Source organism: Mus musculus, chromosome 17 (assembly GCF_000001635.26).
Source record: "Mus musculus strain C57BL/6J chromosome 17, GRCm38.p6 C57BL/6J".
NCBI classification, from domain to species: domain Eukaryota; kingdom Metazoa; phylum Chordata; class Mammalia; order Rodentia; family Muridae; genus Mus; species Mus musculus.
The window spans coordinates 12422909-12436861 of NC_000083.6; the positions used below are offsets into that span (position 1 = coordinate 12422909).

General features: G+C 44.4%; 1 protein-coding gene and 1 pseudogene across 1 annotated transcript in view; both read right to left on the minus strand.

Moving 5' to 3' along the window:
* Slc22a3 (solute carrier family 22 (organic cation transporter), member 3) overlaps positions 1-13953 on the minus strand; it is an 87733-nt gene that overhangs the window by 2937 nt on the left and 70843 nt on the right. Inside the window, exons 6-10 of the mRNA NM_011395.2 lie at positions 10890-10987; positions 10555-10769; positions 3763-3871; positions 2694-2806; positions 826-925 (exon numbers count right to left, since the gene is read on the minus strand). Coding sequence (NP_035525.1) covers positions 826-925; positions 2694-2806; positions 3763-3871; positions 10555-10769; positions 10890-10987 — 635 coding nt within the window. The remainder of the gene's footprint in view (positions 1-825; positions 926-2693; positions 2807-3762; positions 3872-10554; positions 10770-10889; positions 10988-13953) is intronic.
* Positions 7917-8374, minus strand: Gm3192 (predicted gene 3192; annotated as a pseudogene).

Here is a 13953-nt window from a genome sequence, read left to right on the forward strand (position 1 = left end):
GGTTTTTTAAAAAAGCATGCATGATATTTTTTTTGTAAATATAACTCTTCAAATTTATGTATTGGTTAGAAATTAACCCATATATAACCAGAAAACAATATAGCTATTCCCTCCAGAACTTGATCTCTTTCTTTCTCTCCTGCTGTCTGCCTATCTGTCTGTCTGTCTACCTACCTACCAACTCCTTATTTATCACAGATGTGTCTGTTGTGTCTTTCTTATCTTTATTTCTAACTTATGCATTTATCTAGTAATCATTTACCCATTGTCTTATCTCTTCATCAAATTTCAATGTACCATTGTCTATCTTCCTTTGTTCCTATCTGTCGCTAGCTTCCTTCCGTCTGTCATATATGTCCCCGTGTATCTGTCGCTAGCTTCCTTCCGTCTGTCATATATGTCCCCGTGTGTCTACAGAGACAGATTCCTGGGCTTTTTGTTTCCCTTGATAATGAAGCTTGAGGAGCATCCGGGTCATTCTGTGGGGACAGGGGCCACTTCTTTCCATTTTGGAGGGTAGTTCGTACCCTTATGTGCTGCCATTTTTCTGGTGCACATCTGAGCTTTGCCATGGCTCATCCCCAGCCCCTGGTTTAAATCACTTCTGAGTTTTAACACCTTACTAGGGAACACTCCTCAGCCACATTTTAAAAATAGCCCCCATTCTTTTTATAGCTTCACGTTCTTCTCACGTTAACCCGTTTAATCTTTTAACTGTTTTAAGGTACTATCTGAAGACTTAATGTCGTTTCCCCTGTGGATAATCAATGCCCCCTGGCTTAACAAGATGCTCCCGTCTAGGAAATGTTGAATCTTGTGCAGTACCTGCCAAGCTTTTCTACGTCTTCCACCGTCTCCGGCAAGGCAATGCCCTTCGTTTCAGGCAAAAGCATCACGAGGCCACCACAGACAGACGCCAGGATCCCTGCGGGATGAGGGAGAGGCATAACTACCCACACACACACACCCTTCCCGCCTTGATGCTCACTCTGTGCCCTTACCTGCCTCCAACAAACTCATTCCATGGTTCACCATGACCAGATTTCCGGCCTTTCAACCTTTCTTCATCTTCCTCAGTTCTGCACAGCTCATGGTCCCTGTGCTCTTGGTGTATACTGAGGGTCACTCGGGTGACACATGTGGTAGGGACACATGCTGAGAAATGTGGCGCTATCATTGTTGTGTCACCACCATGATGTGGATGCAGATAAACTAAGACGTCAATGACATCACTGGGTGATACAGTCTTTAGGTGCCACCGTGTTGGCTGTGAGGCTGCCTGTGATATATGACTGAGCTTACAGAGCACCTGGCAAGAACGAGCCACTCCAGGTCTCTTCCATTCACTGAGAAGGCAGATGGTGGACAGGAGCCCCCTCTGCCTCTGTTTCTCAGCCCTGGAGCTTAGCTGTACTCACTCCTGGTGACCTTCCTGTCACATTACACTTAAGATCTCTGCCTCTGCCTCTGCCTCAGGGTAAAGCCTTGTCTATGCCTGTCTTTGGGGATTGCCCACAGAGTGTTTAACCCATATCCCAGGCACCCTCAGTCTATCCTCAGAAGCATTCAAACACATTTACCCTCTTCAGTGAGCCCCCAGCCTCACATCACCCCCTGATAATCTCCTCTCTTTGCTGTTCTTTATCTTTACACATGAACTTCTGGAAAGAGCATTGGCTATTTCTTCTCCCTCATCATAGACTAACAGATGTGCAGGTAAATGCTAACATCTGGATCCTGAAAATACAGAGCTAACACTGCTGTGCTCATTCCTGTGGTGTCAATGGTCCTGTGCACACATTTCAAGCCACCTAACCTAACTTCATTGCATAAAGCACCAGAACGGGATGGGCAGCGAGCCTCTGAACTGCATCATTCCCACACAGGGTGCACGAGGGATGGAGAATGATCAGGGTATGGGTAGATGTAATTTGTGTCATCTATTTTTTTTTTGAACACACCATTTATTTGAAGTATCAAAAGCAAATTTATTTATTGAATATGTTAAATCATATAATTAGTTTTTAGACTCACCTTTAAATACATGATAACGGAATTTTAAAATTTGGTTCCTGGAAATTGATGTTTTCATTTTCCAATATCTTAGAAGGATTTCAGTGTTTGATTTTAACCCAGAACCTAACAAGGGGAGTTGACATGAACACTGTTTATCCCACCTGTTGATGCAAAGTGACTTTAAGGCCATTTAATGTGTTGGATGATCTGACTGGCTCTTTAAAACTGAAAGTCACAAGAGGATGGAACAGATGTGGTGGGTATCAAACCCGGTGACAATTACAGGCTCTGCATGAATAAGTGAAATGACCTGAGGCTAGCCCATAAAATGAGGCAGCAAAGTATGAGGCAGCATGCACACGAGCATGGGGACCTGAGGTCTAGCTGCAGAATCCAAGTAAAAAAGCTGAGCATGAACTTGTAAATCCAGTGTTGTGAAGCAGAGACAAGTAGATCTCTGGGACTCACTGACCAGCTGCATAGGTTAATCAGCGAGCCTCACACTCCAAGGAGAGACCTAGTCTTGGTAAACAAGGAGGATAGCTCCTGAGACACAAGCCTGAGGTTGATCTCTGGCCCCTGCAACCATGAACACACATGTGGCCATGCACCCACATACACACATAAACCTGCTTGTCCACACGTGGACACCCCCTCCCATACAAATGAATTCTTACCAAAGATGATCAGAGGCAGTTCTAACCATATAGCTGCCAGCCGAAAGAGCAGAAACGGGGCTATAATCCCCCCAAAGTCACACAAGCCTGAGCAGAGTGAAACCCCAAAGTTCCTGCAGATTAAAACACAGCTTCAGATGAAAGTTTTTTAAAAAACAAATTCAGAATAATAAAAACACTCAGACCTCCTAAATTACAGAAATTGTGTTAATACTTTCCATTTTTATCATTTTTAGCTCCAACAGTTACAACTGCCTCATGCTGTAAGCAAGTCATTTCCATTCTGCACCGTTTCAAGGTGCGATTCGGGAGGTAGCTCCCAGTGTTGGTGAAAAGGTGCTTCTCCATGATCAGTTGAATAGCCCTGCCAGTCCATGACACTCACAGGCTAGAGGTGGGACTTCTGGGACCCCAGAGACAGGCTAAGAGAAGCATGGGAGGAAGGAAGATGTCACCATGCTTTGGAGGGAGAAAAGGTGACCAACCATGTGAGATCTCGGGAGGAGCGGCCTATGGCCACTTCTCCAGGCAAGAGGTTAGAAACATAAATAAGCTGAGGGCAGATTTCAGGTGTTGAGCTGGGATTAAAGGTAACTGAGCAACGGAAGCTGAGGGCAGATCTAGGGTCTTGAGCTAAGAGTATAGGGAAGGGCACCATAGCCTCAGGAGATTAGAAGTGCCCAGCAATTGAGCCAATACGGCAGGTTGAAAATAAGCGTGTGTGTGTGTGTGTGTGTGTGTGTGTGTGTGTATTTTATCTGAGAATTGGAGGGAATCTTGGAGGGGCTGGTAGCATAGTCTACCCGGAGCTTAAGGAGGGGTAGCAAAAGCTATACACAACAGGTACCCTACAAGGTACGCGTCTAGGAATATTGCACCAGACAAGAAAGCCAATGTGCAGAAACCCACAAATATTCCGTACATAACCAGCAGCTAACAAAGCAAGATATGCCACTATGGGGAGAGAGAGAGAGAGAGAGAGAGAGAGAGAGAGAGAGAGAGAGAGAGAACGTAGAAACACTTGGCTGCAGTTACTTAGAAGAAATGGCAATGTATAAGTCAGAATTACCGTAATGTCGTTGGGTACAACTCTGAATTTACCAAATAAACAATTTCGAAGGCCATGGTTATTCCTAGTCTTCCCAGGGTAGCGACTGTGGTCCTCAGCCACGGTATCCCTGTGAATAGAATGTTTGGAAGGGAAGAGTTAGGGGTCTGATCTCATCAGGGTTTTACGAAACACTCCAAAACATTCACTGGGTTCCTCCAACTTAACTCCTTGATGATTTAAGCACAAATGGTAAGAAGCTTTTATATTTTGGAACAGATCTCACTAATGTCACACTGAAAGGGAAAAGTTAGTGTACGGCGGGTGCTTTTCTGAGTGGGCAAAGGCTGTAAAATTACAAATAGCGACCTGGCTGCTGAGCAGTCACCACACCAAAATACTGTCCCAGGAAGTGCTACTGTCCCAGGAAGTGCTACTGTCCCAGGAAGTGCTTCCCCAGAGAGCCCAAGCCCACTGGCCTTGACAGAGGGAAGGATGTCTCCCTCTGTCCCCTTGGAAACCATGGCTACAGTCAGACTCCATCTTCACTCTGCACGGGCCCAGAAAACTGTTCTCCTCAACTAAGCTGGTTTCCCATGAGAAGCAAGGCTTTGAGAAGGAGGAGGGGCTTGGAAAGAGACCTCAGTTCTGTGTTCTCTCCACAGTGTCACTCATTGCCTTTATCTCCAGCCACACTACGTCCTCCAGGAAGTTATCAGGAGAGAGCCGGATTCAGATACACACACTGGCTCACTTTTTAAAAAAAAGAAAAAAAAAAAAAGAATTGCTTTAGGACCAGCTGTTGTCATTGGATTAAGAAAGCCCTGGACCTCTATAGTAATAATGAGGCATGGCAAATTCTCTCCAGGAAACATCTCCTTTCTTTTGTTTTAAGAGCAGATAAATAGATAAATCCTGGCCTCTGAACATCTTAAGAATTCATATGCAATGAGCCAGGCATGGCAGCTAACACCTTTAAGCCCAACACTTGAGCAGCAGAGGCAGATAGTTCTTTGTGAGTTGGATAGAACTTGGTCCAGGACAACCAGGGCTACAAAGAGAAACTCTGTCTCAAAACCAAACCAAACCAAACCAAACCAAACCAAACCAAACCAAACCAAACCAAACCAAACCAAACCAAAATAACGAAAGAGTTACACATATCCTAACCTAGAGCACGTGTAGGAGGCTAAGGGACTGAATAGACGGTATCTGCTGGGTCACTGCACAGCTAGGAGTACCAGCATCTCTGGACACAGAAGTTCACCCAGCACTAGATCATCCTCTTTTCTCCTAGGCAAACATTGCACCTTCCTGAAGGTATAATTAGGCATTATATTATTTTGTTCGGCTGAGGTGTGAACCCAGTACCTTACACATGGCAAGTAAGTGCTCACCACTGAGTTATATAGCAGCCCTTGATTTTCGAGGCAACGTTAATTCCAAGCTGGTCTTGAACTCTCAACCCTGTGTCATCCTTCCGAGTGCTGGATTCTAGGAATGTACCACCACACAAGACATAATTCTTTTGGTAGAAAAGTAGCCACAAATGAGGATGATGACAAACTAGAAATAAGCTCAGCAATGTGTGTTCACTCCAGAGAATATTTGACAAATTAAAAAAGAAAACAAACTTCAAACAACTGTCAGAAAGACAAGCAGAGACAAGTGGGTTTCAAGAGCCCAAATTGGTGCTGGGAAGCTCCAGTTAGCTAAGATTTAGTGGCAAGCTGGACTTTCCAACACTCTTGATGTATTCAAGAATAGGACACCCACAGCTGTCCCAGCAGTAATTAAATCAAGGAATGAGGTAGGTCAGAGCTGAGCTCATGCACTGGGCTGCCACCTGCTCTGGCATGCAGCAGCTGTAAACATGTGTTTTATTTAGGCTTTGCTTTTTTTGTGTGAGCCAGGAGGGGACTAGGAAATGCATTCCACCCTTGTCTGTCAGTGAGCAGACAAGTACTGATGGAGATGGAAAGTGGGGGCTCAGCCAGATGCCCTGGGTCACAGCTAATGGGCCACAGAGGAGGGTGTCTGCTTCCATGGCAACCACTATTGGTAGGCTCACCAGGCAGAGTTTGTTTTGACCATAGCAAGGTTGCTCTTGTGAGTCCCACCAATAAGTTAAGTGTCTTCTTAGATTTATAACAGAGGCTTAAATTGTTCAGTAGGAGAGAAAATTAAAACTAAGAAACCAAATGAAAACATACATATTTTTTCTACACACACACACACACAAAATATACACAGACAGACAGACAGACACACACCACTATGACACCATCATTAAAAATGTGTGTGGTTAACTCAAAAATACTAGTATTCAGGAAAAAAAAGGAAGTTTATCAGTTTGACACCCTGGTAGGAGAAATGGTCTCCCCTACTTACCGGCTGTTGATCTTAAACACTTTCAACTCTTTCCCATATAAGACACTGGGACAGAGCTTGTGTGTGTGTGTGTTTGTGTGTGTGTCTGTGTGTATGTGTGTGGTGTTTAAGAAGCCCAAAAGGTATTAAGCTATTAACTTGAAAATATTTCATTAACAGATGTAAATTATGTGTAGTTATGTATGGAGAAGGAAACCATTGATTGTCCTGATAATAGACACTAGTTTTTGTTTTTTTTTTTTGATGGTAAAGACCAAACCAAATATATATACATATACATAGACACACACACACACACACACCCACACACACACATACGCAGGGGGATTGAAAAATTAAGGTCATACTCAGTTATATAGAATGTTTGAGGCTAGCCTGGGCTACAAAAGACATATAACCCCTTTCTCTCCCTCTCTTTTCCCCCCTCTTTCCCCCTCTCCCTCCTTCTCTTTGTCTCTCTCTCCTCTTTGTTTCTCTCTCTCTCCCTCCTCTTCCTTTTCTCTCATCTTTCTCTCTCTCTCCTCTCTTTCTTCCTTCCCACACACGCTCACATAGATGATCACTGCAGTTAAAGCTGTTTTCCACGGTCATGTCAGAGAACACAGAGAAATGATCTTCCTCTATGGATGGAGACTTGCTCAGGCAGCTAGCGTCTTAAAGCTCAGCTTTTAAAGAAAAGATGCAGAATTTAAAAATATGTAACTTTCACTTTCCCTGGATGTACCATCTGCTCCAAAATAAAGTTTAGAGAGAAGTCCTAATAAGGATATGTAAATTAGGGTATGCTCCTAGTTCAGAGTTTTCCACTTAGAAATAAAAATAAAAAAAAAAAACCATATCTGGAAGGAAGCCTTGCCCTACTGCTGGGTTTGTAGCCGCACAGAGTGGCCACAACTGCAGAGGGACAGGCACAGAGAAAATGCCTGCTTTCTGAGCTCCAGAGTTCAGAAGTTTGCTTTCTAGACCATGAATCCTAGAGGAATAAGCAGTCAGGAAGATCTTTTCTTTTTCCAAGTTCAGACCATAAAAAGAAAGGTTTCTAGAGAAGTCATTTTCAGAGCTGACCTCTCCCAAAGGCTCATTAGCATTTTAGCCAGGGACCGATGGTGACATCAAGTCCAGCTGAGAGGCAAGGCTAACTTCACAGTCTGTGCCCCGGAGTCAAGGCCAAGAGCCCCTTAAATTGGAAGGCATGCTTGCTCAAGGGATGGGCCTCTATTCATATACAGAATTCAGACTGGTGATTCTGGCCCATCCAATCATAATAGACCCGTGAGCAGGAAGGCATGAAGACCGGGGCCTAATACCTAGAATCCATACAAAAGAGCCAAGTGTGGTGGTGGGCATGGAAACCCAGCCCTGGGGAAGTGGAGACCAGGAGCCCCGTGGCTCATGGCCAAACAGCCTTGCCTCAGTAGCAAACTGCAGGCTAAGTGAGAGACCCTGTCCTAAGGAACAGGTGAGCACCCATGCCAACCTCGGGTCTGCATGTGGATATGAACACCCATACCAACATGTGTACCTGCACATACATACATACATACATACACAGAATGAGAGGGAGGGAGGGAGGGAAACAGGAAAAGAGGGAAGGAGGGAGGGAAGAAAGGAAGGGAGGGAGGGAGGGAGGGAGGGAGGGAGGGAGGGAGGGAGGGAGGGAGAATTCTGAAGTACAGAAGTCTTCAACATTCTAAGCTTTCAACTTTTAATTGAAATTGCATACCTCTGAGAGAAGCAATTATGTTTCTATTGTGCCTCTCTATTCCTTTCGCTGTTTTTTTTTTAACAGTTTTTCTTACTTTATTAAACCATACTAATGTTCTTTCAAGGACAAACATACAGCCAAGAATGCTACAGTGAGAGAATCTTATTTTTATGAAAGAGACATCACGAGGCGCTCTCTTCAGTGATGTTTCTTATCACCATTCTGGGAATCCAGGAAATATTCAGCCCCCAAATCTACCACAAACACAGCAAATCCCCCATTTGAGTCCTTTTAATATTACGCTCGGGAAAGTGATGTTGCCTCCAAAGCCGCCCATGTATCTCCAAGCCTCATTGCGAGCCCATGGATCCCTCAGCCCTCGGGCAGCAAGATTCTTTTGCACCATTTCTAATGGCATCCCTTCAATTTTCCACTGTCTATAATCTGGAAGTTCCATTTTACCATGGCCATGTCCGTGTTCATGTCCATGTTCATGTCCGTGTCCAACAGCCATGTCTGACAGCAATCTGTCCTCCCATTTGAAAGTTCCCTTTCACTGTGTTTAGTGGACAGCAATTAATTAATCAATATTAAATAGATATACACTGATGGGTGCCTCTTACTCAGCTTTCATAGCTCTTTTATTAAAGATCTATTTTTATTTCTGTCTCTGTTTCTGTCTCTGTCTCTTTCCCTCCCCCCCCCCTCTCTGTCTATGTAGATCAGGAGTGGGCATCAGATACCTTGGAGCTGGAGTTACAGGCGGTTGGGAGCCACCGGATGTGGGTGCTGGGAACTGAGGATTCTGGGAGAGCAGCTGGTGCTGTGAGCTACTGAGCCATATCTCCAGCCCCAGCTTCCATAGCTTATAAGCTATGCTATTGTAGAGGGCTATTTGTGTTGCTTCAAATTCACATTTACTTGGAATCTGATCCTATTTGGGGATAGAGACCAAGAGGGAGAGGGTCACATGAAGATAGAGGCAGAGATTGGATAGATACCAAGAAATGGTGAGGGGAACAGAGAGAGGCTAGAAGAGCTCCTAGCTCAGAGGCTGTGGGAGGAGCTGCCCTACATTGTGCATTTAGATGTCAGCCTCCAGACAGGAGGGGAAGTGTCTGCAACCAGCTGGTGGAGACTTATTACTGCAGCCCCGAGAATCTGATGCACTTGAGGAAAATGAGAGAAACCCGAGTTTCTGCTTTTCATCAGCCATCGCAGGGGGATGGATTTGCACACTGATTTCATTCTGTTCTGAGGACTGGCATGTCTGCAGTTTTATCCAAGCATCTGCTATCTACTATCTCTATGTGCTATCGTGGGAATTCGTAAACCATTGTCTAATTAATGGTGTCTGCCATGAGTGTCTGCTATGATGTCTTCAACATTAGCAGTGTCTTTCCCGATCCTTGCTTTTCTCAAAGGCAGACGGCTTCCTTTGTAGGCACAGGGACCGTAGAGAACCTGGCTTCCTACACAACCTTCACTGCACACCTAGAACACAGAGATGACTCCTGTGTGCTAGTTCACACCATGCTGGGAGAGCTTAAGTGGCTTCCTCTTTGTAGCTCCAGCTGTGCTCTGCAGCAGAGGTTGTCTGTGCTGTTCACTGAGCATCTGGAGTCTTTAGCCATCTCTTCCTCCTCCTCCTCCTCCTCCTCCTCCTCCTCCACTCCACCCACTCTGCAGCATCTTGGAAAGGAACAGTCTTTCCTATCCCAGCCAGACTTTCTCAACTGGAAGCCAGTCTCTGTCTCAAACTGCTGCAGGTATAAGCAGTTCACAGCCCCCTTCCCGGAAGCTTACAGGCAGGACCAAGTTTTGCTGGGGCCTGGCTATCCTCTGGCTTCCTCATAAAGATTCTAGCAATAACACAGAAGCCTTAGTTCCTAAACTCATAAAACTTCCCATGATTTGGGGAAAATAACGGGTAAGAAGAAATAGTGGTTAGTAAAGACCTCTGACTTCCCCCTTGCACCTCCACAGAACTTCTCCCTCCCCCCTCCTCTCTGCTTCCCTCCCCCCACCTTTGTCAATTCTATTAATTTACCACATTATTGTTGCGACATTATTTAAATGTCCATGTCTATGTATCAAAAGATGGCCTAGTCAGCCATCACTGCAAAGAGAGGCCCATTGGACTTGCAAACTTTATATGCCCCAGTACAGGGGAACGCCAGGGCCAAAAAGGGGGAGTGGGTGGGTAGGGGATTGGGGGGGTGGGTATGGGGGACCTTTGGGATAGCATTGAAAATGTAAATGAGGAAAATACCTAATAAGAAAAAAAAAAAAGAAAAAAAATGTCCATGTCTTTTAATAGGCTATGAACAATATGAAGCCAAGAGTCACACCTTCCCTCTGTCCCTAAGCTGGGGCATGGCTTGTTACCTGCAGGATGGTGATGCTTGGGAAATATGTTACACAGTATCAGCCACATCACATCACTACATCATAGATCTAGCATGATCACCTTTCCATTAATAAACAAACCTAACATTTCAGCAAAGAGAGGCATCAATGTAAAGATCTTGTCAACCTTTATACTCGTGAGAAAGAAAATAGATCATTACCCAGCATGCCTGGGGGCAAGCTTTGGAAGGAATAGCGCACACAGCTCAGAGAGACAAGTGACCCCCTACCCCCTCCACCATATGTAATCACTTACAGTTTTTGTTAAGTTCTTTGGGAACTGTCAACTAAATGTGAAGAAAGATTACCTTCTGGTAAAAATGCAGTGACCAGACACGACACCCCTGCCACTATATTGCTTGCCGCAAAGGGAAGGCGTCGTCCAAGGCGCTCAATGGTCAGAAGGATTAAGAGAGCTCCGGGCAGCTCCACGAGCCCAGAGATAAAGAAGTCTATGTAGAGGTTGCCTCCGATAAGTCCCAGGCGCATGACAAGTCCTTGGTACACCACGGCGCTCGTGAACCTGCGGGACATCAGGACACCAGGGAAGCAGAGTAAGAGGGAGCAGGGAAGCCTGTGCACAAAATCGAATGACAGCCATGCACTTGACACCAGCTTTGAATTCCAGCCCGAGTCAACTTACCAAGCAAACATAAGGATGAGCGTGCATTTCCTCATTTGGGGAGTTCTCACAAGGTCTAAACAGGATGGGTTACTGACTTCTTCATCTGTAACTGTGATCTAGATAAGAAAGACAGATTTCAGTAGCATTATATAGCACGACACACATGCACAGTGTAAACTTACTAACTGCAAAACATTGAAAAGATCCTCCTGAACTTCTGGGCTCTTCCCAGTTCCACCTTCAGACCTGGGCAGGAGTTTGTCTTCCAGCATTTTCAGTACGTCAGATCCACAAAGATGCAGTGAACTCAGCTAAACGTCCAAGGATAAACCCAGGACTGATGCTGCTTCAAATCACGTTTCCTTTACATCACTGTGTATCTCTCCAGTTAGCACCCTCACTAATACAACACCTTTCCTCTATAAAAACCTTCTAAATTTGTGCTGTTTAGACCAACTATCAACTTGATAGAACCTAGACACAGATGCAAAGAGTAAGGAAATTTAGTAAGGAAATTTCTAGATCAGGTTGGCCTATGTGAGCCTGTTTTGATTGTGAATCAAGGTGGAAGGCTCACTGTGAATGTAGGTGGCATCATCATTTCATGGGATGGACCCTGGACTATGGAAGAGGACAGAAAGGAGACCAAGGACCAAGCAAGGACACACACACTCTATCTGCTCTTGACTGTGGACATGATGTTTGAGGTCGTTTCCTGGCTTCTCCAGATCGGTGGATTGTAACTTGGAATTGTAGGACAGATAGAAACTTTCCTGTCCACATGATTGGGGTATTTTATCTATTCTCATCCTTACTGTTTCAAAGTGAGGCCAGGGAATCACATAGAAGACAGCATAAACAGATGATAGCAATGTATTTTTCCATGGTTCATTGACAATGTTTCCCAAGGAGTTTCTATACATTGTCTGAGGCAGACAGTTAAGCATGTTGAGACTCCCATTTGGGTTTGGTTTATGTATGCTTGGCTCTGGTAATGCACATGGCAGCTCAGTTTCTCTGTATCACATACATATACTTTGACTTAATAACTTCAGGACCTCTTGGCCTCCTACCTGTATCTGGAGACACGTATTCCTATCTTTGGACAATGGTGGAAGGTTCTCCATCCATGTTATTGGTGAAATTTAGACAGTTTCCATTGAAATATATTTACAATGTATTCAGGTATTATGCCTGTGTATAATCAGGCATGCAAATGACTGAAGTCAGATGAAGTATGTGAAGGGACATGGCAGTAGAGAAATTATTATATAATCTATCCTACCAGTCAAAACAGAGACCCACCTAAGCCACACCCCTTTTTAACCAACCCCTCCTTTTTATGAACTCCAGCAAAGTGTGCCAAACACTGATCAGAGCCCTGAGTATCTTCACTCATGTGGTTTGTTGTCGACCTTGATGGTCATAGCTCTTTCCTCTGTACTATCTTTTTTGTCTCTTTGCTGCAAATAAAATTACCTTGCTTCTTTTTCAAATCTAGTGAGTCTTTATTTCTAATTCTTTGGCTAAGAGACCAAGAAACCCCCAAACCACACAGCCCAATTCCTGACAGTCAGGAACATTATCCACATTAAAATGACCAATATGTGGGAAGGGATATCCACATCTCTGTCTGTCTGTCTGTCTGTCTGTCTGTCTGTCTGTCTGTCTGTCTATCTATTTGTGTTAAATTCTGGACCAAGCAATGGAGTATTTCATTTAATTATCATCAAAGTATTTTTATGAATTCAAGTTGGTAAATGAAAAAACAAACAAACAAATGAAGGAACAAATAAACAAAAACCAAGCTCAGGACCACAAGGGTTCAATAGTAGAAGTCAATACTTCTTGCAGGTCAGACTTCCCTTCACTGTCTCCACATCTGCACCCCGAGACAGGCTTTTCAAAGGCAATACACATGAGCCCTTTTTTCTTCTTCACCAGCCTTCTTGTATGCTGCCCACGCTATGATTCCTGTCCATCGTTTTGCCCAGGCCCAACACCAGCATCTCAGAGTTAAAGGAGATTCACACACCACAGACTGCACATATCTGGATCAGCCATCCACGATCTGTAATTGTCTCTAACTGGTTAACAATGGGGGCATTTCTGCCCTGGATGTCTTCAGCTCTGTAGATGTCTGTTTCTTCTGGACAGACATCCAGTCAGCGCGGGAGCAGAGAATGATGACATCAGATGGTGAAAGACAGTAGGGGCCAGCAAATGTTCCTTAGCAGAGGGCCAGAGTGGGTGCTCTGGGATTTGCAAACTTCCAGTTCTCTCTGGAAACTACTGGTTTTGCCACTGTGGTGTGGAAGCGGCACGGAGAAGATACACATAGATTCTAGTAACCTTTATTTATAGAGACACAGCAAGCTGGGTGTGAGGCTTATGCTGACCTGGAAGTTGTAAGGTTAATGCTGAAAGAATTGTGCACAGACCAACTTTAACTATCACTAGAGAAGAAAGAGCTGACCCCAGCAGGATACCTAGACAGTGAGTACACGAGTCTGGAGGCTGAAGTTCAAACTCTGCATTTTAATTGCTATATTCTGCAGTATATAGAATACTTTTATCTCTTTGACTGAAAGAGATTTATCATTTCATTCAGGGTTCTTATGAGTTAGTGGGACTAGAGTGAATTTCTTTTCTCTCTTTCTTTCTTTCTTTCTTTCTTTCTTTCTTTCTTTCTTTCTTTCTTTCTTTCTTTCTTTCTTTCTTTCTTCCTTCCTTCCTCTCTCTCTCTCTCTCTCTCTCTCTCTCTCTCTCTCTCTTTCTTTCTTTCTTTCTTTCTTTCTTTCTCACTTTCTTCCCCAGAACCCACAGTAAAAAGTGGCTATGGTGCTGTGTGCTTGTGATTCTAGTGTTGGGAGGCCTATGCTTGAACTCCAGGTCAATGAAAGACCTTGTGTCAAAAAAGGCATTGGAGTGGTGGTAGTCATAGTGAATGACTCCTGAGGAGTGACATCCACACACACACATACACACACACACACACACATACACACACACACATTCACACACACATACACACACACACACACATACACACACACATACACACACATACACACACACATAC